The sequence below is a fragment of the Embiotoca jacksoni genome, unplaced genomic scaffold (assembly GCF_022577435.1).
Source record: "Embiotoca jacksoni isolate LCO1_2020_lvr unplaced genomic scaffold, fEmbJac1.0.p SCAF_22, whole genome shotgun sequence".
In the NCBI taxonomy this organism is placed as follows: Eukaryota; Metazoa; Chordata; class Actinopteri; family Embiotocidae; genus Embiotoca; species Embiotoca jacksoni.
The window spans coordinates 2,618,096-2,636,821 of NW_027185363.1; the positions used below are offsets into that span (position 1 = coordinate 2,618,096).

Sequence of the window (18,726 nt, forward strand, 5' to 3'; positions counted from 1 at the left end):
CAAAGCTGACAAACCAAACATGAAGGAAACATAGCAACACAGATCAAAAATAAATCATTAAAGAATGGAGATCCCTGCAAAGATTCCAACCTGAATGTTACTTATAGAGCCCAGGAGGAGGGATCCCCGTCAGCTACCCCGTGGTCCCCGCCAGATATCTGCACTACACATCCGCAACCGAGCTGTGCTGGTCGGATGCTCCAGAGAGCCAGAGGGGGGAGAGCAGGAGGAGAAGCAACGGAGAGGGCGCGGCGCCGACATAGATTCAGATACGTCTAGCCTGACATTTGTTTCACTCATAGAGTCATGCAAAGGTCCGGCTTCATGTGCTGCCTCGGTAGTCATAGCAACTCAAAGGGCTAAATCCTTCGAAGAGGAGGTGGTTAGAGCGTTACACCGCGCGCGTCTGGCTGGCTCAGTTGTCTATGAGGGACCTTTCTGCCATTTGGTCTTGACAGAGCGCATTAAGCTGGATTCAAGAGGCCCCCCCCCCCCCACCCCGCCCACCCCTGCTTTGATCAAAGCTGGTCGCAGGGAAGCAGAGGTGTCTCTGTGTGTCTGTAATAGTGTGTGTGTGTGTGTGTGTGTGTGTTACCTGTATGTAAACTCCTCTTGAAGTAATCCTGGGCTGAGCTCCCTGTGTGTGGAAATATATGTGTTTATGTGTTGTTTGGAGTGTATCTGTGTTATTTCCCACCGTACATCCTCTCAATGTCTTCTTGGTAGTGTGTTTTGAGTTCCTTGCGTTTCAGTTTGAATGCATCAGTGACCAAACCCGTCTCTGGTGTCCAGGGCTCCGCACTCAGCCGGATCTTCTTGGGAATCTCAAACCGCTCCAGTTTTGCTGGTTGGGGGAGAATCACGAGTCAGCCTGACAGATACGGTTTAACACGGGTGCGAAGTCTGGCACGAGGATACCACACTAAGTCTGAAGTGATGACTTGACAGAGTGTATCACCAGCTGTCTCACTTCAGGTTTCTTAACAATGTTGTACTGGAAAGATAGTGAGGCTTTTTCCTCCCCTACCTGAGATAGCAGCCTCAGTAATGATGCGGAGGACTTCTTTCTCCATCTGGGAGCTGTTGCAGATCTCTTCCCATGTGCCTCTTATTTGCCTCTGCTCCGCCAGCGTCATCAGCTGCTTGTAGTTAGGCACCACAAAGCTGATCACGTATGATTGGTCACTAAACAACAGGAAAAGAATAATCTTCAAGTTTAGTAATAAAGAGGTAAAGAAAGGAAGCAGGTAAAAAAAAAAACAAGAAAAAAAAAAGCTGCCATGGTATTACATTGTTGGATCTGCATTAGCAAAGAGTTAAAGGTCCTGTGATGGAGTGAAGAAATCAAAGGTGACCGCCCTGAGTCAAAACAGTGACCCACAAACAGTGATGTATATTGACAGAACTCAATAAAGGAGGGACAGACTGACAAGTGTCAAAGTGTTAAGCCAATCCATCTCTCGAGTTTCTACCCTTAAGATTGATCTCTAGAATGTTCTATGTCTCCAGATAAGAGGAAGCACCTGTCTCATCCTTGAAACCTGGGTAATCTGGGAACACCAGCCTGTCTCCATCTATACAGACATTGCCTTACAATGGAGGACAGTGATCTCATGAGCTAGAAGCCAGATAAGACAGACAATATAGTTTAACATCTCCTGTCATAAGCTCCCTGGAGCTCTACCAAAAACAGGTTGTTTTGTGTCTGTGTCTTCAATTCACTTCAATGTCAATGACCCTCTCTTCTGATTGGCTGACTCTTTTCTGAGTGACACACGCCCATGGCAACTATAGATTTCCTCCGATTTTGCGGCTTAATTTTTTTCATCCTCATAAAAGCCTAGACCGCCTGCAGGTGGACATATGACATAAGCATGAATTTGTGACATCACAAATTTACAGATGTCCAAACAGGACAGTTGCTGAATGCAGGCTGAGTATTTCTTTCTTGAGCATTTTGACACTTTCACAGTATTTACAGCACCTCGAGCTGTTTTATAGTCAAAAGAGAAATGGAAGAGACAGAACTGAATTTATACAATATGGGTCCTTTTAGTCTGGAGTCAGAAGTTCGAAGATTTCTATCAATACTTTTTCCCAGTGTCAAGACACAAAGGAATAAAGAGGTTCAGAGAGTGTGTGCTGGATTTTACCTGTTGGCGTAGGCACAGATATTGTCTATGAACGGGCAGTTCTTCAGAATAGATTCCACTTTTCCTAGAGCGACGTACTCTCCGGCCTGCAGTTTCACCAGGTCTTTCTTGCGGTCTTGTGAGAAGAGAACAACTATCACAATCCTATTCGATTCAACACTTTTATCACAAAAACATACACTAGTTTGTGGATTTCCCACCGATTATCTTGAGGCATCCGTCAGGGTGGAATTCTCCAATGTCTCCGGTGCAGAACCATCTCTGGCCTTTCTCATCCACAAAGAAGTCCTCATGGATCCTGCCCTCACTTTTGTAGTAACCCATGGATACATTGGGCCCACCAATCAAAATTTCTCCTCGTGGGTTGGGTTTGTCTGTGCTGGAGTAACCACCTGGAGGAGCACAGAACTCGTTGATTAGAAAGAAAATCTGGCTTCTCTCAGGATTGATTTCCTGCAGTTCTACTCACCCTCCTCCCAGTCCTTCAGTGTGAACTCTGAGCAAACCAGTGGCGCACCAACCCGTCCTGTGCTGTAGTCCCACACTGAAAATACATGCAAAGGCTTAGCATGGTAAATATGAGCAATTATGCCAAAAATAAACAAGCTGTCTATTAATAATTGTTCCTCTTTTAACATCCCGAAGTGCAAACAGCCACTCTTTCACATTTTCTGCCTTCTTATTCCCTCCCCCCCCATTACCCCTCTTACCCTCACTGATCGTGCCAGCTCCACAAGTCTCCGTAAGGCCGTAACCCTGCCCCACGGGGCAGCACAGACAGATGTTCATGAAGTGCTGGGTGGCAGCCGAGAGCGGAGCTCCGCCGGAGAGCAGCACCCGCGTGTTCCCACCCAAGAGCGCACGCACCCGTTTGAACACCAATCTGAGAAACAAAGAGAGAATTTACAGCAGGGGGATAATATGAGAGAGGTGGATGGGACTTACAACAACAACAACAAATACTGGAAAAAAACACATTGAGAGTTTTCAAAATCAACACAGCGTCCAGATATTGACTCATACTGGGGAATGTTCTGTGCAAACACAATATCAGAGTCAATACTGCCCACTGATTCACACAAGCTGGAGAATAATTCCCAAGACCTTTTGTAGAGGTTTGATGTTAACAAGGCTTAGATGAAGAATTTGTGCCAGGTTATGATTAGCCATGTAGGGAGAAAGGTTAATGTTTGCTCATGTATACCAGAGAAAATAAATGTCAGGAGGAGGTTTTTTTTTTTTTTTTTTTTGCTGCAGGTTCACGGGGTAGGGGGTGTAGTGTGTGTGTGTGCTACCTGTCACAGAGAGGCGTGCTGTAACCCTTTGAAATCTGATCCATCTTGTAGTTGTACGCCAACACAAAGAGCGTCTTCTGAAGTTTGCTCATCTCCTCCACTTTGGTCATTACGTTCTTGTAGATACGATCCATGATCTCCTGCACACACCAGGCCGGTAGACTCTCACATATCACCGTTCACATTTAAAGTCCACCCTCTCTGGCCACGCTATCACCGGTGGACATTTTTACAGCCTGATTTTTAGTGTGATACATAATGACTGGTGATGTGAAAGACTTACTGGTACAGCAGCCATGAGAGTAGGTTTCAGCACACTGGTGTCCCCTTTACTGCCCTTCTTGATCTTCGTAGACTGTGAAAATAAAACAAGACAACTGGTCAGCTGATTGGTCAGTCAACACCAAGGTGGGTACGTGAGCTTTAAAATTGACCGCATCCTGAATGGATAATGAATTTATTGTGGGGCCAGTGTAAAAAAAAAAAAAAACAGGACAGGATTCAAGTAGGACCTTTCAGAGAACATCATGAAAAGCCTTGAATTCTGCTTTGTATTACAGTGCACCGTTAAGAGAGAGAAATGCAACACCGACTGGACACAAAGTCTGTTTGTCCGTTCGTGCACTGACCTGGTTGGCGAGAGTCTGAGGGGAGGAGTAGCCGATGCGGCAGCCATGAGAGATGCACACCAGCTCTGCGCTGAGCTCTAAAACGTGGGCCAGGGGTAGGTACCCAATGTAGGTGTCCGTCTCGCTGCCAGCATAAAAATCAGCAAATTAATTAACAATAGACACTGTGGAAAAATGACTGAGATACAAAAAAAATAGCTCAGCAGTATGAGAAGATAAAAAAAACACTCAAAGAGAGGAAGTGTCAGAGAAACAGCAGTGAATTTGATATCGGCATACTTCAGGTTTGGGATTCGCTCAGCCATGCCTGTGATGCCGGCGATGATGTTGCCATGGGAGATCATGACACCCTTGGGTATGCCTGTGGAGCCGCTGGTGTACATGATGACGGCGATGTCCGAGGGTACTGGCTGTCTGCGTTCTACTGCAACTATGGAGACAGAAGAGCAGAGGGGAGATGATTAGAGGAGAAAAAGCTCAAACCGACATTGTTAGTTATTCGTATGAAGACGTGTTTGGTCACTAAGAAAAAAACCTAAAATCGAACTATTGGTGCTAAATGTAAAAATAAACTTAACATGTTACACACTGAACTATTTACATGATTAAAATTTTAAAACTCTGTCCTATCTCCTCTGTGGTTCAACCTACAGCTGTTGGTCTCAGCAGAGACATTCGAGGCTTCCCAGTTGCGCTGAGAAACACAGAATTGTGGGTATTTTAATGAATGATTCGCGCAAGCAGTTTATTCACGGGGTCATTTTAAATGACACAAGTAGAATAAAGAGATTTTGATCAAATATCACTATTTTAAGCTTAGATTTGATTATTTTTTTTGTTTGGTGCATAAGTAGTTCAAAGACTGCCTGAAATGTGAAAACCTGACAATAATTACTATTTTTACATTTTATGGCTATAATAAATGGTGTAATTTTGGCAATGTTTCAAAGAAAACATGCCTTTCAAACCTGCTGGCTGGTTGTGGGGTTCAGAGGGTTAAGTTATATATTGAATTATTATTATTATTTTTTTTGTATGCGACTGAAGGACAGTTGGCTCCAATTATTTTATGCAAGTTAATATTTTGTATGTTTTGTGTGCTCTATTTACTGTGAGATTTTTTAGAATATTCCACGTTTCTTTTCTTTATTAAAAAAGAGAATCATTAAAAAACATGGCTGCAGTGATTCCAGAACACCGATATGGTTTCTGTTTCCTCTCATTTTCCTAAAATCGCAGCATTGGGCAAGTGGTGATTTGATCTCTTGCTGACTCTGTCAGGCACAGCACATCACTTTAATTACACATTATGGTGTTGACTTTGTATTAAGCCTCCATCAGTGTACTTCCATTTCCCCGACAAAATTATAAATCTTTTTAATCACATTGCACAAATACTTACTATTGTCCAGCTTGGATCCCATCTCCTTCACTGTGTTCATGTTGTAGACCATGATGCCTCTGGGCATGTCTAGCCAGCTTGTGGGTTTACTGTCCACTACGATGATATACTTCAGCCTTGGCACATCACACAGAATGGCCTTGGATGTGGGGTTGGATGTAAGTGGGAGGGGGGAGGAGGAGGAGGAGGAGGAGGAAGAGGAGGAGGAGGAGGAGTGAGTGAGTGAGAGGAAAAAGTAATGAAGCAAACTGAGCTTCTAATCGGGCTCTAATGTTACACAATAAACAACCAGTCATTTAGTCGCCTTTGTTTAACAAAGTACACATGGTGGACAGACAGATGATAACTGTGAGCAGGTACCTTGAGACGGTTCTGAAGGAGGTCTTTGCTCGTGATGATGTGCGTGACCTCCGTCTCATTCAGGCCGTGAGCGATGGCCATGGGCCCAAGAGTGGAGTATAGGGTCACAACTAGGAAGGTCAATCACAGTGAAGTTGATCAGTCATCTCAAGGGTTTTACTGCAGGCTGAAGAAGGTGCGAATACACATGTCTGTGCTTCTGTCACTCACGTGGGAAATTGTACATGAAGCAGGCCTGAGCTGTCACGAGCCACTCGGCTCTGGTCTCACAGAAGATGGCGATGTTACACTGAGGCTTCTGACTGAGAGCTGCCAGACCGCTGCCGAAGCACTTTACTGCATGGTAGGCTTCCTCGTACGAGAGCCAGTTATAGTTCCCCAGAATCACCTGCAGAGGGAGATGCAGCATTAAAGTCGATGCCAACATACGACACCAAACAAGATCTTTTCTGGGACAGTTTTAGTCTACAGGACAAACATGACCCGAGTGATGACAGCCATGGTATCCATCACATTGATGGATCGATAAGTGCACTGCTTTGCAATGCGAGGAACAAGGAGATGGGTAACATGGAGCCCATGCAAGATGTTGCAGGCAATAATAATCGTTGCTGTGATACTGAAACGGATGACTCAAAGTGCTTCCTTTTGGTACCAGTCAACATTATTCATATGCAGTCAGTGAGTGCCATCTACAGGGCTGTGGTGGCAATGCAGGTGTTAATTCAGCAGAGACAAAGGACCAGTGCTGCTCTTCCACCCACATCCCTCCCAGTGTGCACAGCGGCAGACTTAGACACAATCAAACTTCCTGTAATCCAACAGATTCACCTCACACTGCAGCTCCACACCTAAATGTGATGAGAGGACCCACCCGTTGACTCGACTACATCCTTCCTCCTGACAAACTAAACATTTAAAAGTCAAATGAAACAAGGTGCATGAGCAGCGGGTCCATGTCTCTCACCTTTTTGAAGATCTTGCCGTTAGGCTGGATCTCGTCTTCCTCACTCAGCACCTCCCTGGTGCCCAGACAGTCTCTCTGTGGAAACTTCTCCGTGGCGTATTCAAACATTTTGTCCAGGGTGTCCACCCCGGGGTGCAGCCATGCCACCAGCTTCTCTTGGCTGTTGATGGCTCTGTAAGGCCCTGCCGGGTGTCTGGTCACTGAGCGTGCCTTGATCCGGCGGGCTCGTTCCAAATTGGCGCCAGCGCCGGAGAAGAAGTACCAGGGTATGAAGGTGATAACGGAGTACACCCAGACGACAGAGCGGAACACCTGCAGCAGCAAGGGGTTCAAATCCTCCTTCAACTTCATCTTCAGGGATGAAGTCGGTGGTGGAGATGAATCAAACCCAAAGAGCAACGACACACTGCGCTCGTGTCTCCTCTGGAAGTATTCTGACCCGACGCTGAAGGTTCTTGCTGACAGACCTGCAAGACAGACAAACAACATGAAATTTTAGAAGCGTAGTCTGGAGTAAAGACGTGTCAGCACATTTTGAAAGACCGAGCTGCAGAGAATGCGAGTAACAGCCTTCTGGTAAATGAATCCCTGCTTGCATGAAGACCAACTCTGCCTATTCTTAGGCTGCTTCTCGGTCAGCGCTATTTGTCTCACTGGCCCTGCTGCGCGGAGGACGACCTTACACGATGCTACAACACTCAGCATGATCAACATTTAAGAACAGAGCTTAGTTCATGAACTGATTAGCAGATCAAAAGTGAACTTCTTCTCTTGTGTGAAGATTTTCTACTTTTCTCCGTTTCATTTGAGTGCAATTTTGGTTGTTCGGAAGACTAAATAAACAATATTAAAGTAACACTTTACATCATTTTGACACATTTTGTAGAAAAATAAGTGTGACGACCTAATGGAGATAATTGTTAGCCGCTGCCCTACTTGAATAAAATAGATCATGTAGATCAAACGAGCTTTGATATATTGCTGGAAAAGACAACTGTTGATTTTCTAAGATAGTCTGCATCAGGAGTGTACCATGTGCTGTACCCGTCGCTGCTCTAAGTAGTTTGGCAACAGTACAAAAACCGTTGGAACAACTCGGACCGTCTCGTGGACAGCTCAGCTATTAGTAGTGTATGCTTAAGGCCAGAGTGTAATTTGCAGTGTAACCATGTAGCAGCCACAGAGCCTGTCCACGCTAGCGCTCTCGCTAGCAGTGACTCATTCTGCAGCTTACAAGAAGAGGCCCAGAGGTCACATGGGAGGGTTAGCCTATCCTGGCCGAACTAATGTAACAGTACTGGTAAGAATCTCGCACTGACCGATGAGAAGGGCTGCTCCAGGCTCCATACATAGGATACAAGAAACTGATCTGATTGACTTCAGGTTAAGTGTGAGCCAACTCGGTAACCCAATACTGGTCACCTGCACTGCACCACACTCTTGGGCTCCATTCAGGACTCTGACACCAGAGCCAGTGCAACATTATACTGCACAGACCAATGTTTTTGTTGCCGCACATCAACAGGCGGCTGCCTCTTGATGTTCACTATTAATTGAAAGCAGCATGTGTGCCTGTGGATGTTTATGCACGTGCTCCAAACTTCCTCCTCTGGATACTTCAACAAATTCATGACTTTTAACCTCAGAAACAAACAAAAAAAAGCCTGTTATTGTAAAACGAGTGCGTAGGTGCTGTTTTTGCCTGTTATCTACCGTTAAACTACATATTTATCAAGTGCTGTACAAGTAATAATCGTGTTTTTTTTTTGTTTTTTTTTTACTTCTTACTGAAGAAAATATTCAGCTTACGCAGCTCCAACTCAAAACCGCAACTGCCTTTGTGATTGAGTTTTTTATCTAAGCACTGAAGGATGAACACGTCTCACCTGTTCCACAGCAACTGACACATACCACAACCAACCAACCAACCAACCGAATCCCACTGTATTTGGACAGAGCGAACGCACAGACACGCGAGAGGCAAAGCGAGGTGGGTGAAAAGTCGCCCCGGTTTGATTTAACACTTGTAGTACCAGTTAAGTAAGTGTGTACTTTACTTTGAACAAGGTAGACACACCCTCTCCTCATCACTATTTCACCAGTGACATGATGCATGATCAAAACTATATATATATATATATATCTATATATATATATATATATATATATATATATATATATATATAAAAAACATATTTGGAAAGAGAGTGAGTAACATGGAGCTCACAGTTACAATGACTGAACAAAAATGTAGTTTTACAGTAACCACACAAATTATTCAAAAATGTCATCATATAATTGTAATGCTACAAAGCTGACACATGCTTTACAGCACTATTAAACAAACACACAGGTGAATGATGTTTTGACATGGAAATGATCCTGCGTTCGATATCAGTTTACCGCGTTACCAGGATAACTCGAGGACAAGAATGTGAGCCAGCAGACACGGAACAAGAAAAAAACACGAGCGATAACGACGGTATTTTATTCAATGATGCAGCATTAAGCCTAAAAATCGCATTTGAACACTGAACATGTTGTCCACAGTGCCAGTGTGTGAGTGAGCATCAGGAAAGCAGCATGATGCTAAAATGTAACTTTCCCACTCTACAGTTAGAATTTGGGAACAATTTAATTCACAATAGTCTATTTATTCAGCGCTGATTTGCTTGTTGAGCTGTCAACGTTTGTCATACGCCTTAAGAGAGGCGCAAGATACATCGTCATTATCAGTGCTTATATGTGTGTCCTTATCTTAAAAGTAGATCAAGCTCAAGACTGCTGGAGAGGGATACATCGTGGGCCTACAAGATGTTTATAAATGTAAAATGCTACCCGGAGAATATTACCTAATATCTCAGGTATACAACTCAAGATGGTTGAAAAAAAAAAAAAAAACAGAAATATGTAAGGGGCATACTGCTGGCAGCTGGTAAGGAGATTCTTACCATGAAATCGTAAATCACAGGAGAGCCCGGCTTTAAATGCATGAGTGAACATAGCAATGGTCATTTACAGAATGGAGACGACAGCAGCTTTTGTCAGTCATAAACCAGAACAATTCGAGAAATGGGTTTAACTATGCGAGGAAAGACTTTATCTTCACAAATCAATGAATATGTTGTTAAAAAAAAAAAAAAAAAAGGGATCAGTTCCTTCCTACATGTAGTTTTTGTTTCACCTTGGTTGTTTACATAGTTTTTCTTTTTTTGTTTACTGTGAGTACATACTTTTGAGCATCTTTGGGGATGTATTGGCAGTGATATACGCAAGTAGTACAGAAGTGCAGCTTATGGAAATGTTTGTTTGATTGTGAAAGTCAAAACACACATATATATATATATGTATATATATATGTATATATATTTAAAAAAAAAAAAAACCGAAAAAGTAGATAAGATCACAAAAAGGACCAGATAACCTGCACATAATTGTAGATATCGTATCACAAGCTGACTAGTAAGCAGACATGTTTCATTCTGGACAGCTAATATCGTGACATTATTTCACTCCACGCTGTCAGACGTAGTAAAAAGCTGGCGAGGCGACATCGAGATTAGCAGCTAGCGTGGACAGCTCAAACACACACACACACACACACACACACACGAGCAGCTAGCGGAGATAGCGCTTAGCTTCAGCTAACCAGCTGTTGTTGGCCCGCTGCTCGTGGGAGTAAAAAAAAAACAACAACTGTTTACCGGCACAATTTCCCTGAGAAATTAAACGGCGACCGCACGCACGTCGTGTCGTGCACGAATCGTACGGCGCGGGGCCGCCGAGCGTCACCGGTCGCTAACAATCAAACATCTGCAGGAGCAGTCCGGATCCTCACCTCTCTCCTCAGGGCGCTACGCCAGAGTTGCCGCGGGACCGGACGGTGTCTTGTGTGTTTATCCTCGGAACCAAAGCTCCGGCGGGAGATCCAACATAATCTACGAACACGTTGTGTTTGCTTATAAATCGGAACCGTAAACGCGTTACGGGGGGAAAAACAAAACAAAAAAAATACTGCAAAATTAAGTTGAAATTGTAAAAAAAAAAGAAAATCTGAGCATCACCGGGCCAGCGTTACCAGCCCGGAAGTCGCTGAATGACGTCGTGAGGTTTCTCCTTCAGCGATTGGAGCGTTGGAGGTGGCGCGTGCTTTGGGGGGAGGGGCGTAGGGTGGGGGGGTTGGGTGGGGGGGGCAGCGGGGACGTCAGCGAGGTTACTCGCGGTCGCAGCTGTCCGGACTGTCATTTAGGTATACAGCGCGCAAACCGACACAATGTGGCGGGTTTTACACCCGGGTTTCCGGTTCAGTTGAACGGGCCTGCCGCTGGCCGACCCGCCTTCGCGACCCGTTTGCTGAACAGGTTTCTATTTTCCGTTTTTTATTTTTATTTATTTAATTTCTTATCGAGTGTTAACTCCATTGTGCCAAGGAAGAGCTCCCGAGAGTGTGAACCAGACCAAAGTGTTGTGAGGAGGCAACACGTATGGTAATAAAACGTGCAACGCAATTTTGTGTACTATCTGTCCGTGCTGGACTTGCAGTCTCTCGTGTTGAAACACGGTGGTTATTTTGGTATTACGGACATTCATTTGGCTATATCTCTTTGTGGACTCGTCTACCTCGTACCTACTGTAGCAATCCCGTGGACCAGCTGGAACCGCATCAATTTGCAATGCAAACAGCGGTGGAAGGAGTAGCTTATTCACAACTACTCTGAAAGAAAAGTAGCAATACCACAACGAAAAATCATAAAATAAAATAAAAAAAAATACATGTCATGCATTCAAAATCTTACTTAAGTAAAACTACGACAATTGTTTCATCTGAAAAGTAGTTCTTAAGCTGTCAAATAAATGTATTGGTGTAGAAAGTACAATATTCCCCTCTGAAATGGAGCGGAGTGAAAATATAAAGTAGCATGAAATGTAAATACTCAGTACAGTACAAGTAGGTCTACCTCTAAATTGTACTTAAGTAGGCTACATGTACTTAGTTACTTTTTCCACTGCTGAATGCACAAACTTTAAACGCGTAAACCATTGTTTTGAATAGGACACGTAGGTTTACAGGCTATTTAGTTTTATTAACCGAGTTGACAGAATCCATTTTTAAATCGGCATGCCTATTTTTTCTATCAATTATTTGTAAACGAATTACAACTGTGTTATCAAAAACCAAAATACATCAACGGATGATAAATGCAAAATTAAAAAGATACACAAAAGTGAAAAAACACAAATCATATCCATTCATATTCACTCAAAGACCCAGCATATTAAACTAGCCTATACAGAAAATATTATTTCAAGAAAACCTTGGCACCAGCAAGCTCCCAAAAATCCAATGTAATCCTACTTTAATGAAGACACTCAGTCATATCGTAGGCCACTTATTCAAATACATGAAGATAAAGTATGAAACCCTCTTTGAAGTGAAGTGAAATTCCTTCTGTGGTTGTATATATGACTGAGCTCCTTTCAAGTTTTAAGTGTAGAAAATGTAGTCGTATGGACTGTAAAATTAATTTTGATCTGCTGGTAGTGCCAATACATTTTCCTCATCTTTAATCAATCATACATAACTGCAACTAACTTTTACATAATTTTATTGAAGCACGTTGTAAAGTAAGACATACGACATGGTTTTAACACAATTTATTCTCATGAAATCTGTCGTAATTATCAAAATTTTCAACAAAGGTAGTTGACGGAGAGTATTGAAGACGTGCCGTTTAATGTTTCTGGATAATTTTCAGTGAAGTTTGGAATAAGGGTGCAGGGAACGTTTCTCTTCCTCCTATCTATCTGTCTCCAAACTTTTTGGCCTTGGTTCGTTGCTATTTGTACATCTCCCCCAACTTATCCCTTCTGCCGTCATTTCCTTTCCCTATTCAATTGTGTTTTCTCATTTGTATGTGTTGGCCTAGGATGATGAGGGAGACGGGAATGATCCAGATGAGGAAAATGAGCGTATGGAGATGAAGCTGCAGCCGGTAAGAAAGCTCAGGAAGGACGCTCCTCCTTGAGCTTTCTCAGCTTTATTTTAATCCCTCTAAAAATGTAGCAGATAGATAAAAACCATTGATTTCCCTGAAATGGAATCATTTGACAGGCAACAGCCCTGATAAAACAGTCTGCAACAATGTATGTCATAGTGCTACTGTTGAAAATCAATGTAACCTGGCCCATGGCAGTAACTGGTGACCATTTACAGGAACGATATAGTCAGATTGCCCTAAATTTGGTTGTTTACTTACCAGCACAAAAAGAAGCTGCTACCAAAAAGAGCTGATGGTGGTTGGTGTTAAACATACCCGCATCATTCACCGGTGTATTTGACCAAGACATCGAATGATACTTTGTCGACCACTCTGACAAAATGTATAAAGCGTACATGTGGGATGTTGGGTTTATTCTGAAGAGAGAGACAGGCAAAATGTAAACGCAATAACAAACAAAATGTAAAATTATAAAAAAAAAATTTAGTTTAATTTTAATTTAATAATTTAAAGGGCTAATCTTTTCTTTTCCTGCATTATCCCTTTTCTACACCAGAGGGAGTGAGTGTGCATTTTTTATCATGGGTGTCCACTGCTCTCTTTCATGCTGTTTGTTTCAACTTGACAGAGAGAAAATCCTACAGGGATTGTTTGTGAGACAGAGGAGGGACAGAGGAGGACAGTCTTCTTCGACATCTCAAGATCAACATGAAAGTAAAATGTAAGCTGCGTTTCACACTTTGACCCTGGACATTGATCCCTTCTCACTTGTCTTTGGACTTTTCGCATGCTTGTTAGGCCATATGTCCTTACACACATATCCTGACAAATACATGCACGCAAACACACATAAATCACACCTTTTCCACCACATACACACACACAAGCTCGGGGCACGCACATCCAACACAAACGTGTGGTCACATGACGAGCCAAAGTGCGTACAGACGGGTGATAATCACCCTCCTCAGGCTATGTCTTTGAGGTCGTGATGGGACACAAACCATCAGAGGGCAGATGTTACGAGTAAAAGGAACACTTTCATCTCTTCTGTGAAATATGTGTGTCCAATCTGATAATGACACAAAGTCACACTTTGCACACACTTAAAACAAGACGCAGGAAGAGAGGAAATGTATCCTGCAACTGTCTGTTTCTCGGTGACCCCTTCTCTTTTGACATTGTGGCTAATGGCAGCTCCCCCGGGATCCACCTATGACAACCACAGACCTGGGTCATGTGACTATTTCCTAAATTGTACGTTTCCTTCCTGTTTTTGCCACTTTAAAAAGACTGGAAACACCACAAAAATATCAACTTTAACTGTTTCATTTCACTCTTCAAGTTAAACAGGTAAATAAATAACTTTTGAACCCCTGGCTGATTATGAAGCCCCTTGACGTCCAGTTGGACTTATAGGGAAGAAGGAGGAGGGTGCGGGGGTGCGGGGAGGGGGGTTGTGTGGGGATTAGGGAACAAAAGGATCCTTCTCTGCCATCAAAGAGGATCTGCTCTCAACTCATCCCCTGCTCCGTGGCGACAGCTTTTTATTTTTCTGGAGTGGGAGTGACGGCTGGAGGGAGGAGGGAGGGTGGGATACGGTGGGAGAGTTTAATGGTAGGGGATGCAGATTTCAAAGTAATCTTTAACTTTAAGCCCTGCAGTCCCCATGAAATGAAGCCCTCTGCCCCAGACACAGTGTTGCCTATGGCTCCCAGTGGAAGCCTGCCACCCCTCCTTTTTTTTCTCTCTCTCTCTCTCTCTCTCTCTCTCTCAAGCTTTTGTCATGGTGGCCTTTAAGTGGCATTACTCACTGACTGGATGACCAAATGAAGGAGTCCCTTTGAGGGACCTGAAAGAGATGGATTTTAACTCCCGAGACCAGTGTCGCCTCTTAAAACAACACTAAGTGGAGATAAATGCCTACTGTGATACTGGCATTCAGCAGATATACAACCCAAATGGAGACATCTTCTTTAATCATAACTGATCTAATAACTCAAACCCTTTGAACTGACAGCATTGTTATTATAATTGTATAAATCATGAAATGATTGGTGAGATGAGAAATATGTTTGATGCCTAATTTATATGAAACAAATCCACAAAAAGTTGATTTTGTATCCCACATTTCTGCGTAACCAACATCTTTAAGACTGATTTGGGCATGGACCAAGTCGTTAGTGGAGTTAATGTATTCTTACAGTTTATATGACTTGGGAAAGCAAATTTAAGCCCATCAGATGACTTAAGACCCCTGGGAGGTCATCTGCACTTCCATTGTCACATTACTTTACAGCACTACTTATTTGGGCCCCCTACCCCAAAGTTATTTCTCTCATCTTGTGAAAGCTCATGTCCCCTCAGGGTCACTGACCTGGGATCCCCTGCTGACCCGGTCCACCACGGGGGACTCAGTGTAATCACGCAGAGGTAGTTGAGGTAAACAGGTTCCTGTCACCTTCACAATAGGTCATGTTGTCAGAAATTATGCACTGACAGAAGATTATAAATCAGTCACACATCAACAGCTGGACACATACATGCAGTATACACACACACTCTTGTATAGTAGCTTTAAAAGACCTTATGAATGCCATGCCAAACTTTAAAGATGTATTGTAATGAAGTTGTAGTTTTTATGGACTACTTGCAGTTAATTGTGAAGTTTTGCTTGAGCTGTAATGTTTATACTGCCGTCTGTTTTTCAAAAGTAAATATTTGGGCTTTTCATTGTAGGAAAATCACAGGTGTTACTAATAACACTTACAATGACTCTGTTGTATTCAAGTGTCCTGAAACCATGACCAAGTGTGACGTGACCAGTGAAGTTTTCAGATCTCTTACTTAGGTCAAAGTATCAAATACAGCAATGTAAAAACTCCTACTTTACAAGTAAAAGTTCTGCATGAAAAATCCTACTATCTAAGTACTACCAGCAAAATGTAGTTAAAGTATTAAAGTAAAAATACTGGTGTGGGCCCTCTGACTGATATATTGTTATACATGACACCATTAGATTATTGTTCAGTGTGTAAGCAGCATGATACTGTTGTAGCTGCTGGAGGTGGAGCTAGTTTGAATAACTTGATATCCAGTTTTATACACTGGGAGAGCAGATAAATATAAGGGCTCTTTAGATGATTACTAAAGGAAGAAGTTGCGATCAGCAAATCTGTTTTCAGTTTTTGCACTTTTTCTCTCATCTTTAAATTTTTACTGAGATACTGGATAATTTGAATATTAATTCAAATCAAACCATGTGAGTAGTTCAGAGAAAAAAAATAAAAATAAATCTATATTTTAACTGTGTAAACCTCAGACATCTGAAATGTGACCCAGACTAGACACTGATTTTTGGAAGACAAATAGGTTGGACACCACTGGATTAATCTTTGATTAAACCACTGTATTTTTACAGCTTGTTATATTCTTCATTGTGTCAAATCTTCATCTGAAAATTAACTAAAGCTGTCAAATAAGTGTAGTGGAGAAGAGAGTACAAGATTTTCCTCTAAGATGTGTATCAGTGGAAGTAGCATCAAATGAAATTACATAAGAAAAGAACAAGTATATAAACTACATTTTAAGTAATTGGTAACGACTGTACTTGATTAGTTTCCACCTCTGACAGTCACCCAGGTATTCTATGATCATTAGAGTCCTGCACACAAATACTGATTGAAGCACCATAAACACACTGAAATAAATAACAGAATAAAAAACAAAATTGCCTTTTATTATTCTCAGGTTTAGTTTGTGTCTCCTTGTTCTGCAGCCAGAGGTTTACATTATGTGATATGGGGGGTAAATGAAGTTGCTTGCCTCAGTGTCAGGTCGGTACTTCAGCATGCACATTAACCAAGTTAGAATGAGCGAGAACAGGGCAAGGACACTGGCCACAGACAGACAAACTGGACCGACTGGCGACGAAACGTGGTTGAAGTTATGGACAAAGATGAGGCCCAGAAATAAGAGAACCACCATGGAGAGCAGGGAGAAGATGGCGCACCCTAAACCCGTCGTAAACGCAACGTCTTTGAAGCTCTTCCAACTGTCGTTGGTCTCCTGGGAGGAGGTCGGCGGGGAGACCGTCTGCTCCTCTGTGTTGGATGAGCTCACATGCTGATGCTCTTGAGGCGGGAACGCTTCAGTCAGTGCGGTGTTGTTGGAGAGATTGTGAATCTGATATTCCGGTACCGGAGATCGGTGGCGACACACGGGGCAACCAATCCTCCATCCTCGACCCTCCCGGAAGTGCAAAGTTTCCAGGCACTCCTGGCAGAAGGTGTGGGAGCAGCTAAGCAGTTTGGGAATGTGGCGGTCCAAATCGAAGTAGTTGAAGCATATTTTGCACTCGTATTCCTCGCTGGGAAATGCGTCAGGCGCAGCAGAGCCACCGCTGCCTCCTGTGCTGTCCTCCTCCGCCATTTTCCGTCCTGTGGCTGTATAAACACGGCTCTATTTGGCCAGACTGTCCTGTTTTATATGATCACACTATCTAATTACACAGAAGATCAAATTTCACCGGCATACATCTTTTCCGTGGTGGAAATGACCGGATGGTAAGAGCTGAGCTCTCTTCTTTCCCGGTAGCACTCAGAGCTCCATCCGGTTGTTGCGTCAACAGACTTGATGTGTGACCGCCTGGAGCTCAACCCGTGGACAGGGTGCAGGCGAGGCTGCATCGTGATCATACCACCAAAACTAACCAGTAAACGCCCCCCCCCCCCCTCCCACCTCAAACAAAACAACAACAACAACAACAACAACAAAGACAAAAAAATCAATCAACACACTCGCTCAAATTGATTTCCCAGTTTGGTCACCTGGTCGATTTGTCACAAGCGTGGATCATGTGTATGAGGTGGATTTAATAGTCCCATTTAACCGTATAATTAAGAATTTAGCGCCTGCAGTGACAGTTCAGGGCACCGCGTTGAGCCCCTTCTGAATTTCAGCACTGCGGGCAGTGGACAGCGCCAAGCAGTCCGATCAGCGATGACACCTTCAGCTGCAGCTCCGGTGTCATGTCATATGGACCTTCACCAAGTATAAGCTGGATGGCTGCAAACGACCTGGCTTTGTAGATATCAGTTTAAATATTGTACGCTGCTCTTATCTGATTTGTAGTAAACCTAAAAAAATAAATAAAAATGCAGGTTTTCTTGCAGACATGCATGTCGAAACGATCGCTTTCATGCAAATGCCACGAGGCCTTATATCCCACATATAATTAAACTCACTTCCCATGGCTCAATATCCACTTGATGTAGCTAGGCTATAACGAGATTCCAATAACAACCTGACGATCTACTTCCTACCTATCACGCAGAGGTTTCAGAGGCTTTGCTGCCTTTGATTATATGACGATTTATTCATGTTGAAAATTCCCATTCCTAGTATTTAGCCAACTCTACTCGCATCCTGTTGCTCCTGTTACCAAGGCAAACCCATGGCGCAGATACACTTGTATGATACTGTTAAACACAAGTGTTTAATGTCTGTAGTTCCCATCCATAAACCCATATCATGTGGCCTAACATCAGTCTGTAACATTTGGTCCACTTTGAAATGTTCTTGTGAAAGCAGAAATAATCTAAAAACCAACTCCGAACCAATCCAGTGGGGCGATCAATGTTCAAAATGTGTGGGGGTGTTTCATGGTGTCAAACTGATGTTGAACTGACGTGTCCCCATATAATCAGCAGTCATGTGCCCTCTTGTGGCTGAATTTATGCCTGCATGTTTGTACAGTGATAGTATATACTGATGTGTAGTAGCTTGTGTCTAAGTGAATTACAGTTACATGAAATTGATTACATTTTAACAGTGTAACTGATGAGTTAGAGTTATTAGGGAAAACAGTAAATTTGATAAAAAAGATGCTTTTGATGTCACTTGTTGATTCAGACCCTCTG

General features: G+C 43.0%; 2 protein-coding genes and 1 long non-coding RNA gene across 4 annotated transcripts; 1 reads left to right on the top strand and 2 right to left on the bottom strand.

The window, feature by feature from the left end:
* Positions 1-504: 504 nt before the first annotated feature.
* acsl3b (acyl-CoA synthetase long chain family member 3b) lies at positions 505-10,894 on the bottom strand. Of its 2 annotated transcripts, none has more exons than XM_069157228.1 (15): positions 10,645-10,894; positions 6,807-7,273; positions 6,050-6,227; positions 5,840-5,949; positions 5,480-5,618; positions 4,357-4,507; positions 4,078-4,201; positions 3,732-3,803; positions 3,449-3,588; positions 2,864-3,036; positions 2,623-2,697; positions 2,354-2,545; positions 2,154-2,268; positions 1,028-1,185; positions 505-844 (listed from the first exon to the last, which is right to left on the bottom strand). In XM_069157228.1, exons 2-15 carry the CDS (start codon positions 7,155-7,157, stop codon positions 687-689), a joined length of 2,136 nt encoding a protein of 711 aa, XP_069013329.1. In that variant the 5' UTR covers positions 7,158-7,273; positions 10,645-10,894; the 3' UTR covers positions 505-686. The 2 variants fall into 2 exon arrangements, with proteins under 2 accessions (XP_069013329.1, XP_069013330.1); XM_069157229.1 differs by lacking the exon at positions 10,645-10,894 and adding an exon at positions 10,511-10,531.
* A 169-nt stretch (positions 10,895-11,063) lies between these two features.
* LOC138202902 (uncharacterized) lies at positions 11,064-14,229 on the top strand. The gene is made up of 3 exons (XR_011178681.1): positions 11,064-11,293; positions 12,734-12,799; positions 13,434-14,229. It is a non-coding gene; the product is annotated as an uncharacterized lncRNA (long non-coding RNA).
* Positions 14,230-16,523: 2,294 nt separating this feature from the next.
* On the bottom strand, positions 16,524-17,492 carry LOC138202900 (RING finger protein 228-like). Its single transcript, XM_069157252.1, has one exon. It carries the CDS (start codon positions 17,234-17,236, stop codon positions 16,592-16,594), a length of 645 nt encoding a protein of 214 aa, XP_069013353.1. The 5' UTR covers positions 17,237-17,492; the 3' UTR covers positions 16,524-16,591.
* Between the last annotated feature and the right edge of the window lie 1,234 nt (positions 17,493-18,726).